The sequence below is a fragment of the Pristis pectinata genome, chromosome 6 (genome assembly GCF_009764475.1).
Source record: "Pristis pectinata isolate sPriPec2 chromosome 6, sPriPec2.1.pri, whole genome shotgun sequence".
NCBI lineage: Eukaryota > Metazoa > Chordata > Chondrichthyes > Rhinopristiformes > Pristidae > Pristis > Pristis pectinata.
In genome coordinates this window covers 113853638-113873720 of record NC_067410.1, presented here as the reverse complement: position 1 = coordinate 113873720, position 20083 = coordinate 113853638, and the positions used below count along the sequence as shown (strand labels likewise).

The window sequence follows — 20083 nt, the reverse complement described above, 5'->3', positions numbered from 1 at the left end:
GTTAGGTGTTTAATTACTAGGTTAATTAGTTCAACACAACATCATGAGCTGAAGAGCCTGTTCCTGTGCTGTAATAGAATTAATGAGTAGATTGGCAGAGAGCAGCTTGCAACAAGCCGCCACACTCCAGCGCCAGCTTGCAGCCTCCATGTTCTGTTGTATGTTCTATGTTACAAATTTATTAAAATTCATGCAAGTTTTGAACTCTATTTCTCCTCTAGTCGATGGGTAATAATCTACTGTTCCTGAAGCCTTTCATTTCCTTAAATGTTATGTCACACTTCAATGGACTCAAATTCTGCTTTTTTATTACCCTAAAAAATCAGTCCTAGACAGAGGGGAAAAAAATCTTTTTTTCTGGCAATCACACCAAAAAGACCTTCAACATCTAGTGGCAGAAAGGTCAACACCCAGAGGAGACAAGAGTGAAGAGGAAGCCTTTTTTCCTGCCACACACAGTTGTGTTCATCCAAGAGTGTGCTGAAACAAATAGAATTGTAGCTTTCACAAATAAATTACTGAAGCATTGGCAAAGGCAAAATACATAGCAGGGCTCTGAGGAATGAGATTGGGACTAAATAGATCACGCTTTCAAAAAGCCTGCACAGGCAAAGTGCAGAATGACCTCCAGCCACACTCTAGCATTGTTCTGTAATATTTCCATCTTGGTAAGTGTGTGGTTGGGATACAGGGGCTGGGGCTGCACAATCCAGTGATGTTGTGGGAATGAGTTCTGAAAAGCCACTATGCCGCTGCTTATTCAGCCTGACACAAAGTGGGAATGAGTGCAGGAAGCACAGCACAGCTAGAATAGCACCTCATCCCAGCTGGGAAAGTCAGGTAACAGAGTGAATAATGGAGGCTCACTTCCACCAGCTGATGGTTTCAGTGATGACACAGTTTCAAGAGTACATCTTGGGGAAGGGAACGAGAGAAGTTTTATTTTAATTGCACAGGTTTGAGAGACATATTGAAGGTGAGCCATCTGCCACATGTAAGGGAAAGTGGGACAAGAGCAAAATGTTCAAGGTCAGAGAGGAGGAGAAAAGTTTGCTCAGAATTGAGCTCTTATTGGGAGCTGCCACAGGTCAACCCAAAACATCAACCATCCATCTCTTTGCCTCCATAGATGCTACTTGACCCCGAGCTCTTCCAGCAGTTTATCTTTTGCTCCAGATTCCAGCATCTGCAATCTCTTGTGTCTCCAGGTTCACTGAATTGCACTTTTCAACAAGCCCCCACTAGTTTCTGAGACTCAGGGAAGGTTTACACTCAAATCTCATTCTAATTCCCCAACAGGGCATCAATGACTGAAGCCTAGAACACACCGAGAAATATGGATAAACATTAAGGATCCACAATAAGCGGAGGTGGAGACATTAGAAAGAACAATAATCAATTGGGTAATACCAAAACTGCACATTAAAATTAGAGACAGGCTGGTCAAGGCTGATAACACAAGGCATCTTCAGCACCTTTCCATTCCAAAGTCAGTGTACTGATGTAGCTCAAGCACAGCTGGGCTGTTCTAAGGCTGAACATCAGCCACCTCAAATACAATGAAACCCATTCATTTTGTGGCTTTCTCAAACAAGATCTATCACTGTTTACAAGTTCTTATCCAAAAGATCCCCAGCCACAGTGTTTCTGGAAATGATTCAAGCAATGACTTTGAGCCACATCAGCAGGTGCTAGTCTGGGCATTTTCCAGCTGCTGCCTAGAATCAGTTATCAATGGGATTACACACACATTTCAGAAAGTTTCACCTACCGTGGGAAAAGTATCCAGTAATGGCAAAGGAAGTGCCAAAATGATTGTGTCTAACATATTTTGATCCACAAAGCACTCAAATACAGGTGGTTACATGCATGGTGGGGAATCTAAACTTTTTTTTATTGAGAGCAGTCTATTCTTGTGATGGCAATGCCCAGAATGCAAATCACCCACGCCCATCCACAACCACCAAATGACTGGGATTGCGACAGCCATAGGGCCCAGTTCCACAGCAGCATTACTGCACTGCTAATACTAACAAAATGCCCCATACATGTAATGGTTTAAGTGCGACTCTTCTGTATTGTAATGGTTCTAATGCACTATTAAGTTTCAGCGTAATTTTTAACTCATTGAAATAATCGTAATTAATGTTCTAACTGTGAAAGACATGCACTTAGAGTGATAGAGTCACAGCATGGCAACAGGCCTTCCAACCCACCTGACCATGTCAACTATCAAGTACCAATCTATACATCCTATTTACCAGCACTTGGCCCACAGCCACCTTTGCCTTGGTGAATCAGGTAACCATCCAGATACTTCTTAAATATTGAGAGTCCTTGCCTCCACCACCTCCTCACACAGTGCATTCCAAATCCCAACCATCCTCAAGTAGTTGATGGTCAGTGCAAACTCAGTGGGCCGAAGGGCCTGTTTCCATGCTGCATCTGTCTAAGATTGGTGCTGGGCTCTCAACTGTTTATAATCGCTATTGATGAAAGAACACAGAGCCATACATACAGACTGGTGGGAAAGTTGTCAGGAGAAAGACTGCAAAAGGCTCTAATTAATTAACAGAAGCAAATTAAGATGAAGTTGGAAAATGTGATTACTTGCTCGAAGGGAAAAGATAGAGAAATAGAATACTTTATAAAGAAAAGAAGAAAATGTGCAAGGAGGGATCAGATGCTGATTTGCCAGGTACAGAAATTTAATGCACAGGTATATCAAAAGATTAGGAAGGCCAAACTTTTGTTGGAAAGGGCGAGGAAGTCTTGCTACATGGCTTTGATGAGACCACTGGTGAAGTAAGATATCTTTATTAGTCACATGTACATCGAAACACACAGTGAAATGTATTTTTGCATAGTGTGTTCTGGGGGCAGCCCACAGTGTTGCCACGCTTCCGACGCCAACATAGCATGCCCACAACTTCCTAACCCGTACATCTTTGGAATGTGGGAAGGAATCAGAGCACCCAGAGGAAACCCACGCAATTATGGGGAGAATGTACAAACTCCTTACGGACAGCAGCCGAAATTGAACCTGGGTCGCTGGCACTATAATAGTGTTACGCTAACCACAAGTACTGTCTGTGACTTCATTCTCCACACCCAAGGAAGTCTCTTACCTTTAAAGCAATGGAATATAGATTCACTAGACTGTCATCTAGAATAATAACGTTGTTCCAAGGATAGACCTCATGAAATGGGTTTGTGATAAACCGAGGTTTAGAACGAGAGAGGATACTATTGTAACCTATGTCAGGGCATTGAATCTGGTTAAGGAGTGCAAAAGGACATGCTGAGAGCACTACCATGTGTACCCAAAAATGATGAGGTACTAGCATAATGAAACTGTCATATATAATTACATACACGCTAAACAGAAAAAACAGCACGTAACAGACAGAACTAATTGATCTCACAACCATTGGATGACAAAGCTCTGCAGTCCTACCACGTTTAGCCATGAATGGTGACAGCTAAATGGCGGTGGCTCCAAGAATATCTCCACCCTCAATGATGACAGAGCCCAGCATAAGTATGCTAAAGGCAAGACTAAACCATTTACCCCATGCTTAGACCAAATTGAGGAGATGATACATCTCGGCTTCCTGCTGACATCTCCACCATCACTGAAGTCTATCCTCTGCCAATGTGATTCACTCCATGCAATATCAATAACTAGTTGACGGAACTACACAACAAAAGTGACAGGACCAGACAACATTGCAGCTGTAGCACTGAAGGCCTGCGCTCCAGTTATGGGCCTCAAGCCAAGCTGCTCCACTTCAGTTACAGCACTGTTCAGGAACTTGGAAATTGACCAAGTATATCCTATTCACAAAAAGCAGGCCAAATCCTGTTTGCCTAAACTCTCAATCAAAGTGATGGGAAGTTTTGTCCACAGTGCTATCAAGTGGCACCTACTCACCAATAATTTGCTCTTCAGTGTGGGTTTCCCCAGGACCACTTGGCTCCTTATCACAACCTTGGTCCTAACATAGACCGAAGAGCTCAATTCTAGGTGAAGTGGCAGTGATTAGCCTTGCAATCAAAGCATTTTACTGAGTGCAGCATCAAGAACATCTTCACTTGGTTTATTTCCTTTATTGGCACTATTGAGAAAGAGAAAACTCACTTGTCACTGAGTTGTTGCAAACACCACAGTTGCACAACACTCTTAATCGATAATTACACCTTAATGTATTTGCACATACACCACACCTTAAACAGTAAATAACCTTGTGGTGCTACCAGAACTGAATGCTTTGGGAAACCAGTGAAGGCTTGCATGAACAGGCACGCACATTACTTGGGAAGAGACTGTTGTCAGTAGCTGTACACTTTGGACAGGTCTGGTGAGATATAGGACAGTACAAGGTCTTAGGAGGAGAAAGCAGGTCTCATAATTGCTAAAACTCGTTTACCTCAGCATGGGAGTCTGGTATTACAAAACTAGAGCTTACTGGATTTAAGATCAGAGAATTTTACAGCACACAGCAGGCCATTCAGCCCATCATACCTATGCTAGCTTTGATAGTACCGTCCACTCTATACAACTCACCTCCCCTTTCTAAATCTGTAATACATTTTTCATGTTTTTTTCCTTTCATTTCCAAACTCTAAATTGGATTTTATTTCCTGACAGGGCCATAACCACTTGTCTCTCGTCCTTTATGCCATAGAGCAGTTTATATTTATGCTATATCTCTTACAGGTCACTAACTAGAAAAATAGTCAATATTTTATTTCCCTCTCTGAGAATTCCAAGTTTCCAATTAAAGCTTTCTAATACTACTTCATTTATGGATATACCCAATGGACAGTAACTGCATCCATCTCCAACAATCATTCAACTGTGCAGCAGTCAAAGGACAGGAAACATCACATTTCACTTCCCAATTCACTTCGAGGTCTTTATTTTTTTTGGGACCTGGATACCTCTGACAAGACCAGCATTTATTGCACATCCCTAATTTGAGGAAGTGGAGATGAGCTGCCTTCTTGAATCACTACAATCCTTTTGGTGAAATTGGGTGGAATGGGAGAGTGCTGGGGTGAGAGTCCCAGAATATGGGCCAAGTAACAATGAAGAAATGGAGATGTATTTCTAATTGGTTTTGATAGATTGAAGGAGAAACTTAGCAGGAGGAATGATAATAAGAGAACACAGTATCAGTCAAAGTGACAAGCTGTGATCTGGAATGCACTGCCTGAAAGGGGATTGGAAACAGAATCACTGATAATAAGAGAAGTTGAATGTGCACAATTAGGAATGTAGGACTAATCAAATGACTTTTTCCAAAGATGTGGCAGAGGTGTGATAGGACAACTGGCTCTGTACTGTACCTTCTGTAATGCAGGTCAATCTTACCTCAGTGATAGCATTCTAGCCTGAATCACTAAGTCTCCTCAATTTAAACATTCAATTCATTCAAACCCCAACATAACCAAGAACAAAGTAGGACTAAAAACAAGACTCTTTAGTCAGAATACATAGTGGAAATCCCCTGATGTTCTAGAATGGGGATTCCTGCTAATCTCTGCATCAGAACATTTCCCTGGAGAGATTCAGTTAAAGATATTGAACACGCTACTTGTTGGTGCCAATATACACCTAGCACAATCTCTCAAGTTACAAACTACTCTGCTTTTCGATATTTTCTACTCAAGTGGATGACCGCACAGGTTTTCCACATTACATTCCACCTGCACATCCTTGCACATTTACTTACACTGTCTATATCCCCAAAGCACCTCTATATCAGCCTCACAGCCTCCAGCTTTGCACCATCAAACTTGGATATATTAAGCTTGGCTCGATCATCATTGACATAGATAGGGAATAAGCTGGGCTCCCAGCACTGATCCATGTGGCTTCTGTCACAGCCTCTCAACCTAAAAATAACCTCTTTGTTCCTGCTTTATGCACCTTAACCCTCATTCATGCCAGTATTAATCCCGTCTGCCCTAGTTTTGTTTAATAATCTCATGTGTCATCCGATTGGAGGCCTTGTGAAAATGCAGATGCACATCCACTGAGTCACCCTTACTTATTCTGTTAGCTACAACCTCAAAAAACTAACAGGTTTGTCAAATATGATTTCCCTTTCGGAAATCTGTGTTGACTCTGCCTAGTCTTATTTCTGCTTTCTAAAGAACAACAGGATAAAATTAACGCAACAGCTGAGAGTGTGGTTCTTCAAAAGAGCCATCTGTCCTGGCAAAATAAATCCAATTTCATTTGCAAACGGTTTATATACAAGTCACTCATAATCTAATTTAATGTAGAAAAAGTCCCATGCCTGGATGACCTGTTTTTCCTTCCCCTTTAGTCAATAATAAGTGTAATGCCTAGTGTGGAATACAGGACCAATGTGTGACAAATGGACTGAAGAATTGCATCAATTACTAGCAAGGGACTCACACCTCCCAGTGCTCTCCAGTGAACAACACACAATCTGCTGGAGGAACTTGGTATCAGAATGCAGTACTTGGTCAGGCACTGAAGTCTGATCCTGACCTGACCCCTTTTTGCAGGACAGTTCACTGGAGACACAAGAGACTGCAGATGCTGGAATCTGAAGCAACAATCTGCTGGAGGAACTCAGCGGGCTAAGCAGCATCGGGGGGGGGGGGGGGGGCGGGGGGAGGAATTGTCGACGTTTTGGGTTGAAATCCTGCATCAGGACCCAAAATGGTTCAGGTTTCGACCCAAAATGGTTCAGGTTTTGATCAAGTACTGTATCAACCCTCTTAGCTCAGGTTCACACCAGTGCCCACTGGGGTAAAGCAGAAGCTGGTTGCCATCTGTGGCATCGAATCAAGGCCTTCAGCAGAAGATAGGAACATGCTGGAAGGACAAGAGTATAGCAAAATAATTCTACTGCAAGAGCAAACTGCACTGAGAAAGACAAATACCCAGGTGCCAATTGCCGAGATCACTTGATTTGCAGTTCTCTCTCTCTCTGCCTCCCAGCAGATTTCAGCTATTGTATAATTCTTGGTGGCTGGGCCACAGGTCAAGTCTCTCCTTTGTCACACTTTGGAAGGATGGATTGGTAGAGCGTTGAACTTAATGAAAGTGGGAAGAAGCTGTGCTTTTTTTACAAACTATTTTAGAACTGGAGTTCCTGCACTTTTTATTTGAATTCATTTATCAAATTTGAGGGAAAAACAGGAAAACAAATTATAAAATTATCAATGTTTCACCAGAAAGCTATAAATAGTTGAGATTATGCTTACAATTCAAGTCAGCTTATTTTTTTTATTTATGTATCTTGAAATGAATCTGAAACAAAAATCTAAACTTTGTAAATGTTGAACATATTCATAACTGGCTTACGTGATATGAGATCAGCATATCTGGCAATCTCCTGACATGCCAGCACTCTGGAACACTCCCACATAACCCAGCCAGTTCATTTTCAGTTTTCTTTTCACTCGAATCGTATTCCTCTAAATCTCCATCAATGCACCCATTTCTAATTGCTAACCCTGACCCTGGCTATTCACCATTTCCCCCAAGATCAGCAATTTCAGCAGGAAAAGTGCCTATATGCAGAGTGCCCACCATTCCTTTTCCGAAGCAGGAAGCCACATTGCACAAGCCAGTGAACTATTCAATTTACCAAACCTGACTTTAAGGGTCACACTGGAATTTTATGGTAATGAGGGAAAGGAATTCTTAGAAATTTACCATTTGATTTTTTTTCCCCTCAAAACAAAAAGCTCCTTTCTGGGAAACAGCCACAAAGAGTTTTCCATCTTGGAATTTGGACATTATTGGCATTTACTGACTATCGTTAAGTGTTGGAGCCTTTCCCCAAATGCTGCAGTCTTGTGGTGACAAGGATTGTAGAAAGGTTAGGTTGGGGGTGGCAAGACCTCAGTTAATGAAGTTTCTGGGTTTTCTGCTCAAGGATTTGAGCAAATGCAACCTTCAGAAAGTGGAGTCAGAAGCCTTGGTAGAGCTACACACTTTTTACTTCAGGGATCAAGTCCATCAGATTGATGGAATGGAAAGTCTACTCCCTGCATAGAAATCCTGAACACAGACAGTTTGGGCAGCCACCGCTGATATGACAGCCATCACTTCTGTAAACTCCCCATCAATGTGACCCCAAAGCATCAGAGTCAGGAGGTATTAGAAGACCAACCTCAGACTCTCAAGGACCCTGTCTCACATAGCCACCTGTCTTCTCAATCCACCAGAGCCATAGTGTCCACAGTGGGCTGCCCTGAAGTCACCAAAACTGGCAACCGTGAAGAGACTCTTGTCTTTCCCCAACCAGAAGGACCAGGACTGGTTTGATATGAATGCCCAGACTGAGGAGTTAATTAACTGCAAACACAGTGTTCCTCAATTGGAAGGTTCACCTCTCAATGAAAAAGAAATGATCTTACAGGAAGCAGAAGGAAGAGACCCAGCAAAATACTGGAGACCTAAGAAACAGATGGTGAATGAAGGGGCTCAGAGCTCACTGACAGCCATGACAGACGGAGATTCTTCAATGCTGCTAAAGCCACAAACAGCTGTGAACATCTAAGGTCCCACCCCACTCAGAGTCAGGAATGGGCTGAACTTAGAGGCAGTCAACACCTGCTGGAAGGATCATTTCAAACACCACTGTAAGTGTGACTCAATCCCTGACATGAACACCTGTGATTGCATCCCACAGCAGCCTATCCAGGCCGGCTTTGTAGCCTGATCAACAAGAGGTTGAAAGGGCCAACTCCCAACTCAAAGATACGGTGGTCTTGGGAGTAATCACAAAACTTGGTCACAAACCCATAGATGGGAAGAGGATTATATACCAGGGAAACTCAGATGCTGTAATTGTGACCATCTCCAAGAAAGGAGCCATCTGACTTTCGTAATTGCAGAGCAGCATCTATGTAATCCAAAACTCATAGCCAGTGCCCTTCTCAATTGCCTCCTCCAATACAGTGTGGATTCTGTCCATCGAGAGGCACAATTGACGTGATCTTCACCACTTGACAACTCCAATAAAAATGCAGGGAGCAGCACGTCACTATAAATTATTTTCCTTGACCTCACCGAAGCCTTTGGCTCCATCAGTCAGAAGGGACTGTGGAACAACCTCCACAAATTTGACTGCCTACAGAAATTCATCTCCACCTTATGCTTGCTCTACAACTGCATGCAGTAATATAACAAATGAATCTACATCAGAATGTAGTCTCATGGAGACTACATTCAAACAAGACTATCATTGCCACAACATGTTTCTCAAACTTTCTTGCCACAAAGTTATATCTCATTCCAACAAACTTCCTGCAGGAGAACCAACAGAAGTTGTTCAAGCCATGGTGACTGCACGCCAGAACCAGGTCACCAAGGCTTGCATTTGAGCTGCAGTATGCAGGTGATGGTTGCATTTGCACAAGACCAAGGTCCAAGTTACCATCAGAACTTACAAGAGGATGGGCCTTACATTCAACATCCCAAGGCAAAGTCCTCTACCAACATCCCCCGCGCCCGCCCGCCCACCCTCCCACCCCCCCCCCCCACTGAACTACTCCAACATAGGGTCCACAGGGAGACAGGAAATTGTGACTACGTCCCTTGTCTCAGGAGTCACCCCTTGGTGAAGAGGGACATCGATGATGAAATTCACCACGGTCTACAACGGATCAGCACACACTTTGGCTGGTTGAGAGAAAGGGTACTTGAAAAGCAAGACCTCAGACCTGGCAGAGAACTCCTGGTCTCCAGGCAGCAGTGATCCCTGCCCTTCCATCTGCTTCTGAGAGCTGGACCACCTACAGCAGACCCTCAAGACACTGGAAAAATATCACCAATGCTGTCAGTGCAAATTTGCCCCAAGGGCAAGTGAACCAAGCTCACCTTTAGAGTCATGGTTATACAGCACAGAAACAGGCCCCTTGCCTCAACCAGTTCATGCTGACCAAGGTGCCTTCCTGAGCTTGTCTTATTTGCCCGTTGGGCCCATATCCCTCTAACCCTTGCCTGTCCATGTACCTGTCCAAATGTCTTTTAAATGTTGGAATTGTATCTTCCTTTACTGCTTCCTTTGGCAGCTCCATATACATAGCACCCTCTCTATGAAAACTGGCCGCTCAGGTCATCTTTAAATCTTTCCCCTTCACCTTAAACCTATACCCTCGAGGGTCCCCCAGACTGACAGTATCGAGACTGAGATCACATTCAGTCAACTATATTGAACAGGACAAAGCCAGACTCCCAAAAAAGATGCTCCATTCCAAGCTCTGTCATGAATAGATTACTAAGTGGACAGAGGAAAAGATTCAAAGCCTTCTTGAAGAAACGCAATATCCCCACTGACTCCTGGCAGTCTCTGATCCGTAACCAAATTGGAGAAGGAACATTCAGGATAGTACTGAGAAGCGAGGCCCTGCGAGTGACACAATGAGTGGACCATCACACAATTAGCCACCTGGCTGTTCCACTGGCTACCATTTGCTTCAGAGTCTGTGCTTTTTACATTCATCCCAGCAGTCACCTCAGAACTCAAAGAATAGGAGAACTCGCCCTCAATCCTGAGGGACTGCCTTAGAAGAAACTGGCTGAGGGAGGCTCCTGGATACCTGGCACACACAATGCAGCTAGACAAGGCATGTGATCAGTGTAAGGAGACCATCATGCACCTACCTGCACTAAACCCAAGCTGGGAGAGCTCACCGTAACAAAAATGGAAAGTAATCATTTTGTGGTTCAACAGACCACAGCCAATTAGGCTAAACTAAGCATTTTACAGTTACAGATTTAATAGAAAGTTGACCAAGCATCACCCATCCTACCCCATCTCCAACACTCACCATGCAACATGACACTTGTGTACCCACTATTCCAGCAGGATAAAGGATGGTGTGAACATCAAGGGAATACAAAACTTCACCAATCCAGGAGAAAAGCCCTTGATCAACTTACAACAGCACAGAGTAAATTATAGACCTTTCCTACCAGATCCGCTTCCCAAGCATAGACCAAGCGTTGATCAGGGCCCTCCTCAGGATCCAGGGCTCAACCTTTTGCGGAGTCCACACCTGCTGTATCCAGTCACCAAAAAAATCTCACTAACACAGTAGCCCAAGGGTTTAACATCTTCTACACAATGTCAACTATCAGTCCAGATTGGTAAAAATTAGATATATTAGCCTTGCCCACAAATTTTGCAGTTAATTTACAGGAAATATATTTAACAGAACCTTCCCTTATATGAAGCCAGTTTATAGTGCACTTTGGGACAACTGAACACTCAGTGAACCATCCACCCTGTCCAAACAAGTCATGCTATATGAAACCATTGCCTCAAACTGCAATAAAAAATAGAGACCAGATTCCATCAAATGGGAGAGCCACAGAGTCAGTAAAATTCCAGCAACACACTGCACTTCATTCCAACTCCAAACATCTGTGTCTCTGAAAATACACGACATTTCAACGTCCCTTATCGAAAGATCAGAAACAGGTCCTGGGCTATTTACAAAAGTCCAGCAGCCCAAGCATCAGTCGAAAATACCCAATTACATTCTACTCATTACTTAATGTGTAAAACAAAATTTCTGTACAAATATTCCTGATTAATTAAGCAAAATTTCAGAATAACTATCCATTGACAGAATTCAAATCCTGGTTCACCACCCTAAGCAACAATGAGCCAGACAGATTTAGGAAGAACATCTGGAGGTTTGCATAGCTTGGCTACCCAACAGCATAGTATCAGAGAAAAGGATATTTGGTCCATGCCGGTCAAAAAATGAACTACTCAGTCCAATGCTGGAGGAACTCAGCGGGTCAGGCAGCATCTATGGAAGGAAATGGACAGTCGATGTTTCCATTTCTTCCCTTTTTATATGTTACTCCAGATTTCAGCAATTACAGCCTTTTGTGTCTCTACTCAGCCCACTCATTTCTTCCAGTAATAGGACATAGCCCTGCAGGTTGCCATTTTCCAAGCACTTTTCAAATGAGTTTCGGCCCATACCAATCTCACACAACAAAGTCCATCCTCCCTCTAATGCTCTACCAACTATGGCCACTGCCTTTTGATCCCTGTTCAGGGAAGTAGAAGAATCTGAGTCTCTCAATGTTGTACATCTCAATTAAATCTTCCCTTGACCTTTCCTGTTCCAAAGAAAATAATCGCTACTTTTCCAATCTTTCCTAATGGCTACAATTTTGGTCCTGGAAATCCCTTCTGTATCCCTTCCAGTGCAATCACATCTTTCCTGTAATGTGGTGACCCAAACAGTACTCAATGCTTGAGCTGTGGTCTAACCAGTGTTGTACACTGATCTTGCAAAACCTCCCTGTTCTTGTATGCTTTGCCTTGACTAATAAAAGGAAATCATCCCATCTATCTTTCAGACTGCATGGTATGGATGCTTAATGCGCAGGATCACAAGAGGCTGCAGAGAGCTGTAGACTCAGCCAGCTCCATCACAGGCAAAACCCTCCCCACCATCGAGGACACCTTCAAGAAGCAGTGCCTCAAGAAGGTAGCATCCATCACTAAGGACCCTCGCCACCAGGGACATGCCCTCTTCTTGTTACTAACATCAAGGGGGAGGTACAGGAGCCTGAAGACCCACACTCAATGATTAAAGAACAGCTTCTTCCCCTCTGCCATCAGATCTCTGAATGGTCCATGAACACTACCTCATTATTCCTATTTTGCACTATTTATTTTTGTAACTTATAGTAATTTTTATGTCTTGCACCGTACTGCGGCCGCAAAACAACAAATTTCACTACATGTCGGTGATAATAAACTTGATTCTGACCAGCTCTGCCCTCTTTAAGGCTCCGTTTACAGACACTTCAAAGTCCCTCTGCTCCTCCACACCACTCAAGGAAGGATATTGCTGTGTATTGCCTTGTCCTGTTGCAACTCCACAATATGCCACTGTTATACAACTACACATCAACCAGAGGCAGACCTGTACTCACAGGTACTTGAACCATGTTAGTGTGGCAAACATACACTGTGCTAATGCAGTGCCCATATACAGTGACAGACTTGCACCCATATTCTACAGCTACCAACACTACACCCCAGAGTTGTACACTGACAGGCCTGTACAGACTGATTTTACCTCAGTTACATCCCAGAACATTCTATGCAAAAGATGCATTTCACCATGTGTTTCGATGTACATGTGACTAATAAAGACATCTTATCTTAAATTTTAATAATTTCTGAATATTTTGAAATGCTTCTGAATATTGAAAACACACAAGAAACAGTCAATGTTTTTTGGTGATTTTGGCAGCCAGTTGAGTTGTCAGTATCTTTCAGCTGTTTTGTCTTCAAGTTGTAGAGTTATAGAGTTGTACAGCATCTTTTCTGTCCATCTTATGAGGCAAGTAGATCCTTGGTTTAGCCAAAGACCACGATGGTGAGACGAGTTGATCTCAGAGCACATTTAAGGTTTCAGGATGTTGTTTATTTTTATTTAACATTAACATTGTTGGCAGGCACGGTACTGTAGCACTTAGCACAACGCTATAACGCTAGCGCCAGTGACCCAGGTTCGGTTCCGGCCGCTGCCTGTAAGGAGTTTGTACATTCTGCCCGTGACTGCGTGGGTTTCCTCCGGGTGCTCCGGTTTCCTCCCACATTCCAAAGACGTACGGGTTAGGAAGTTGTGGGCGTGCTATGTTGCCGCCGGAAGCATGTCGACACTTGCAGGCTGCCCCCAGAACCCTCTATGCAAAAGATGTATTTCACTGTGTGTTTCGATGTACGTGTGACTAATAAAGATATCGTATCATACAAATATTCCTGATTTCAAATCCACTCCATTCCCTGCACCTAATTCTTGACTCATGGCTCATGAGACAAAGCATCATCAAGCTGGGTGGGAGGAACATAAAGAAGTGAGGGCAGCTTGCTACCTCCCAGTTACGTTCCCCCAGTGCTACACAGTGACCACCTGTACCCAGAAGCGAAAAAAAACCTGCAACTGTTGAAAATCTGAAATGAAAACAGAAAATGCTTGAAACACTTAGCAGGAGAGGCAGCATCTGTGGAGAGAGAAACAGTTAACATACCAGGTCCAGGACCCTTCAAGATGATGTTTCCACTATTTTCTGTTTTATTTCTGCACCCACAAGTATAGTATCCCAAGGTCATCGTACTTTCAACATTGGTAGTGTAATGGTAGTGGGATCGTCATCACCCCACCATTATGAAGGGCAATCGTGGCCCCACTCACCATTACCCTTCGTTGTAATCTCAATAACAGCACAAAGGTATGATCAAAATTAAAAATATCTACGTTGTCCAGCTGGAGAGAACAAAAGGGAAGATCACTGCAAGGGCTAAGCAACTTAATCTGAGGTCTTTAACGTGTTCAGGTGAACAAAAGTGCATGTCAAGCATCTGTAAATCCTACTAGTGTGACGATACACACAGTGCAGTTTAAGGTCAACATTCTATCTCATGCCACTCAGTAACGATCTTTTCCTGGAAGATCTTTGCTAGAACTTTTCACAATCAGTGGTACACTAGATGTCCCGAAGCAAATCAGATCCAGATCTGAGGGGTGCCCAGACCGCTCCCTCGGATTCCATCTGCCGAGCCTACGGCTGCTTATGTTTCATAACGGGGTTCACCGAAGACAGAAATGAAATAAACCTGCAGATACTGGAAAACTGAAAGAAAGACAGAAAATGTGGGAAAAATCCGTCAGACAGTATCAGTGGAGAGGAAAATAGCTAACTATTCAGGTTGAAGTCTCTTCATCAGAATTTTCAATGAAGGGTCTTTAACCTGAAACATTAACTGTTTTTCTTTCCGGATGCTGCCTAACCTGCTGAGTTAGTCCAGCATTTTCCTATTTTATTCCTCTGGAGATGGGCTGAACTCCCAGATCAGGCAGTACCAACCTGTTGAGGGATTCATTCGTACCCAACTGCCAAACACGGATCTGCCTCCATGTTTAGGCAGCTAGGCACAAAGGAATCCCTCAAAGAATATAAAAAGTTTAAGACCAGACTTGAGAGGGCAAAAAGAGAGAATGAGATGGAATTGGCAGGCAGGGTTAAAGATAATTCAAGGGGTTCTTCAGTTATATTAACAGGGAGAGACTAGGTCCTCTTAAAGACCATCAGGGCCACCTATGCGTGGAGCAACAGGAGACGGCGGGAATTTTTAATGTCTATTTCTCCTCAGTGTTTACTAAGGAAAATATCATGGATGCCAAAGAAATGAGGATATACTGTAAAAAGTAAGGTCTCGGATCATATGCATATTCTGAGGAAGGAGGTATTCACAGTCTTAAAGCGCATTAAGGTGGGCAAATCCCCAGGGCCTGACCAAGTGCACCCCCAGACTTTATACCATAGAACCATACAGCACAAAACAGGCCCTTCGGCCCACCATGTTGTGCCATCCATGGGAGGCCAGGGAAGAAATCGTAGAGGTCCTTGTAGACCGGAGGGTGGCTAATGTTGTTCCATTGCTCAAGAAGGGTAGCAAGGACAGCCAGGGAACTACAGGCCGGTGAGCCTGACTACAGTTGCAGGGAAGTTACTGGAGGGAATTCTGAGGGACAAGATCTACTATCACTTGGATAGTCGAGGCCTGATCAGGAATAGTCAGCGTGGTTTTGTGCGTGGGAGGTCATGTTTGACGAATCTTTTGAAGTTTTTTTTAAGAGGTAACTAAGGGGACAGGTGAAGATTGGGCAGTGGATGTTGCCTACGTGGACTTTATAAGGCCTTTGATAAGGTCCTGCATGGCAGGCTGATCTGGTCACATGGGGCTCAAGGAGAGCTCGCAAGGTGGATCCAGAATTGGCTCAAATGATAGGAAGCAGAGGGTGATGGTTGAAGGCTGATTCTCCAACTGGCAGCCTGTAACTAGTGGGGTGCCCCAGGGGTCAGTGTTGGGACCTCTGTTATTTATTATGTACGTAAATGATTTGTATATGAATGTACATGGCACGATTAGCAAATTTGCTGATGATACTAAATTAGGGGGTCTTGTTGACAGTGAAGCAGGTTACAATGAATTGCAAAGAGATCCTGATCAGTTAGAGAGATTGGCTGAGAAATGGCAAATAGATTTCAATGTTAGTAAGTGTGAGGTGATGCATTTTGGACAGTTAAACCAGGGTCAGACTTATACAGTGAATGGCAGGACACTGTGTTGTGGAACAGAGGGACCTGGGAGTACAAGTGCACAGTTCACTGAAAGTGGCCGTGCAAGTAGACAGGGTGGTGAAGGCGGCTTTTTAACATGCTGGCCTTCATCAGTCAGTGCATTATGTTGCAGTTATACAAATTGTTGGTGAGGGTGCACTTGAAGCATGGTGTACAGTTTTGGTCACCCTGTTATAGGAAGGACATTGTCAAACTGGAGAGGGTGCAGAAGAGATTTGCGAGGATGCTGCCTGGACTAGAGGGCCTGAATTATAGGGAAAGGTCGGCCACTCTAGCTATTTATTCTGGAGTAGAGGAGTGACCTCATAGAAGTTTATCAAATCGTGAGGGGACAGTCATAGTATTTTCCCCCAGGGTCAGGGAGTCTATAACTAGAGGGCACAGACACAAGAGGGGAGAGATTTGATGAGAGACACAAGATAAAAGAGGGGCAACTGGGACTAGCAGGGCGTATGGTGTGGTCAGCATGGACCCGTTGATTGGGACTAGCAGGGCGTGTGGTGTGGTCGGCATGGACCCGTTGAGTGGGACTAGCAGGGCGTGTGGTGTGGTCGGCATGGACCCGTTGGGTTGAAGAACCAGTTTTCGTGCCGTATTATGCCAAGACTCTGATCAATGCCTGGACGTAACTGAAGGTTGTGGAAATGTGGCTTGAAGTGCCCGTCACACTCCCTTGCCACAGTGGTTGTGCTGTATGCTGGCTGAGCCCCACGAAAACATTATGGTGCACAGTTTATTTTTGGATGGCTATGAGGAAGCATCAGGGAGAGACATTAGCTCTGGGCTTCCCACAGCCACAGAGAACTGTCAGGCTCATTTCCAGTGGTAACTAACGGCTCTCTCACATGGGAGTCAGAAGAGTGTGGGCTTGGGTCCTGCTCCAAAGACTCCAGTTTGCCAGCACACCCAGTGTAGTGCTGAGTGAGGATTGCACTCAGAGGCATTCTCTTTTAAATGAGACTCAAATCCAAGACCCTATTTGCCCTTTCAGATGGACCTAAAAGGTCATGACTACAAGCCAAGAAGAGCCAGAAAGCCCTCCCCAAAGTCCTGACCCTCGTTAATCCTGCTCTAAAACACTTTGCCTGGTATTTGTCCTCACTGCTGTTCATGAGGCTTGCTTTGTTCAAAACAGAGCTGCCATGTACCCTGCATTACATTACAACCTATGTGTACCACTAGTGTCTGCAGAGCCAAATAGAGATGAACTGTAATAAAAGCAAGTCCTTCTTCCATCAAAGCCCAGGCTCACGAGATGATAGAACCAAGACCACAGGATACACAGTAGTGCCGCAGAGTAAATGATTGTCAGCTGAGAAAGGGGCAAAACTGGAAACAAAATCTGTGAAGGATGACAGCATGCAATTATCACTTTTTGACAACAAATTGCCTTTGTTTGATTCTTCACGTATAATTTGGCTACTGCGTCAGAGCAGCTGGTATCACAAACAGACACAGTCCTTTAGCGCTACTGTTGCCAGTTGAAAGAAGTGAGAGCATCCTCTGGGATGTGGCTACTGGCACAGTGGGCATGTACAAGCCACCTGTCAGTGCCAACATCACAACCAGAACCTCTGCCAGGCCACCCAGGAGTAAATCCAGGTGCGAGAGCCGGGATTCACATACATGACGAGACCAAACCAGTCTTCTAACCCAAAGGGCAACAGTGATTGGATCCTTTACACAGTCGAACAGTTAACCTCACTTCCACTAACACAAGGCTACTCCCAGATTTTTTTTTAAAGAGTATCTTCAAACATATGGGGAATTTGACTTGAATTTTGCTACAGCAAATATTTAAACGTTATGGAGGGTGGGGGGGAGGGGGGGGAGATGGGGGGGAGATGGGGGGGGAGGGGGGGAGATGGGGGGGAGGGGGGGAGATGGGGGGGAGGGGGGGAGATGGGGGGGAGATGGGGGGGGAGGGGGGGAGGGGGGGAGATGGGGGGGAGGGGGGGAGATGGGGGGGAGGGGGGAGATGGGGGGAGGGGGGAGATGGGGGGAGATGGGGGGGGAGATGGGGGGGAGATGGGGGGGAGATGGGGGGGAGATGGGGGGGGAGGGGGGGAGATGGGGGGGGAGGGGGGGAGATGGGGGGAGATGGGAGGAGGGGAGGAAGGGGAGGTGGGAGCGGGGAGGTGGGGGAGGGGGGGGAGGCGGGGCGGGGAGGGGGGAGGAGATGGGAGGGGGTAGGTGGGAGCGGGGGGGAAGATGGGGGGACCGGGGGAGGGAGGGAGGGAGCGGGGAGGGGGGGTGTGAGGAGGGGGGGGAGGGTGTGAGGGGGGGTGTCGGTGTTGGGGGGGGGAATGTGAGGTGGGAGGGTGTCGGGCGGCGGCCCCTACCTGCGTTGACGGCGGGGAGGCTGCTCTGGTCGATGCTGAACTCCGCCATGGCGCCGCTCACGACCCTCCGCCCGTGCGCGGCCCCGCCCCTGGCCCCGCCCCCGCCGCTGGTGCGCGGCCCCGCCCCTGGCCCCGCCTCCGCCGCACACCCCGCGCGTGCGCGCTGCCCGGGTTGCGGCGACCCGCGGGGATCCGATTCCCGCGCTCCGTCTGTCAGTTGCGGGGATCGGAAATCCCGGCCCGCCGGAGCCGGCGAGCGGGCGGAACGGACTGAACACCGCCCGGACGCCACGTCCGCGCCCCAACAACGGCACAATACAATGGGGGTGGTGATGGAGGTTAAAATTCAATGAGGGGTCGATGGAGGTTACAAACTCCTGAGGGACGCAGATTGTGTAGACAGAAACTGTTCCCTGTGCTGGAGGTTACAGTACAATGGAAGTGGTGGCCACAAGAGGACATAGGTTTAAGGTGCTGGGGAGTAGGTACAGAGGAGATGTCAGGGGTAGGTTTTTTACTCAGAGGGTGGTGAGTGCGGGGAATGGGCTGCCGGCAATGGTGGTGGAGGCGGAGGTGGATACGATAGGGTCTTTCAAGAGACTGTTGGATAGGTACATGGAGCTGAGAAAAGTAGAGGGCTATGGGTAAGGGCTAGTAATTTCTATGGTAGGGACATGTTCGGCGTAACTTTGTGAGCCAAAGAGCCTGTATTGTGCTGTAGGTTTTCTATGTTCTATGATATAGTTTTGAGAGAGCTTTCCAGAACCTTCTGCGCTGGGTTTTGGAGCTTGAGCGCTAATTGGTGGGCCACCGTGCATCTGCAAGGCTCAGAGTTATGTAGATTGCACAGCTTTAGAGGTGGTCACCCTGCAGCTTAAGGAAATGCATTCAGAGAACGATGGGTGACTTCCAGGCAGAGGAAAGAGACAGCAGGTAGCTAGGGAAGAGACAGAATGCATCTCAATCCAGATTTAGTGTGTTGCTCCCCTGGTGACAAGGTCAAGGATGTCACAGAGGGGCATTCTGAAGGGGAAGGGTGAAATGTCAGGGATCCTGGTTGACGTTGGTGGTGAGAACATCGGTAACATGAGGGATGAAATCCTGCCGTGTGAACTTAGGGAGCTCGGTAGCAGAGTAAGAAGCAGCTGAAAAAAACTGCAGATGCTGAAAATCTGAAAACCCCTGAAAAGTTCAGCAGGTTGGGCAGCATCTGTGGAAGAGAAATAGTTTCAGGTCTGAGGCGCTTCATCAGAATTGTGAAAGAGAAATAAGTTCGTCTAGTTGTGGAAGGCGAAGGGTAGAATAAAGGGTGTTTCTCTGATAGGGTAATACAGTGCAGTGTTAAGGAGCATTAATCCCCTCTGCAACATAGACCATTGGTCAGATTATGGAAATATGATATTGCTGCTCTTACCAAGATGTCATTCAAAGAAAGCACCTCAACATTCCACGTGTGGAGTCTTCAAGTGGAATGAGGGTGATGTAAAAGAGTGATAATAAAGGAGTCCACCTACAGTAAGGATGGGGGATATTCTGCAAGTTTCTTCCATTTGGGTAGAGC

The 20083-nt window shown here is 45.5% G+C and overlaps 1 protein-coding gene across 2 annotated transcripts in view; it reads right to left on the bottom strand.

Annotated features, from left to right (window-relative positions):
• Positions 1 to 18603, bottom strand: part of ccdc50a (coiled-coil domain containing 50a) — a 98033-nt gene extending 79430 nt beyond the window's left edge. For both annotated transcript variants that reach the window (XM_052018109.1, XM_052018110.1), the window contains exon 1: positions 18523 to 18603. In XM_052018109.1, the coding sequence (XP_051874069.1) occupies positions 18523 to 18571 (49 nt within the window). In that variant the 5' untranslated portion in view covers positions 18572 to 18603. The remainder of the gene's footprint in view (positions 1 to 18522) is intronic.
• Positions 18604 to 20083: the final 1480 nt, after the last annotated feature.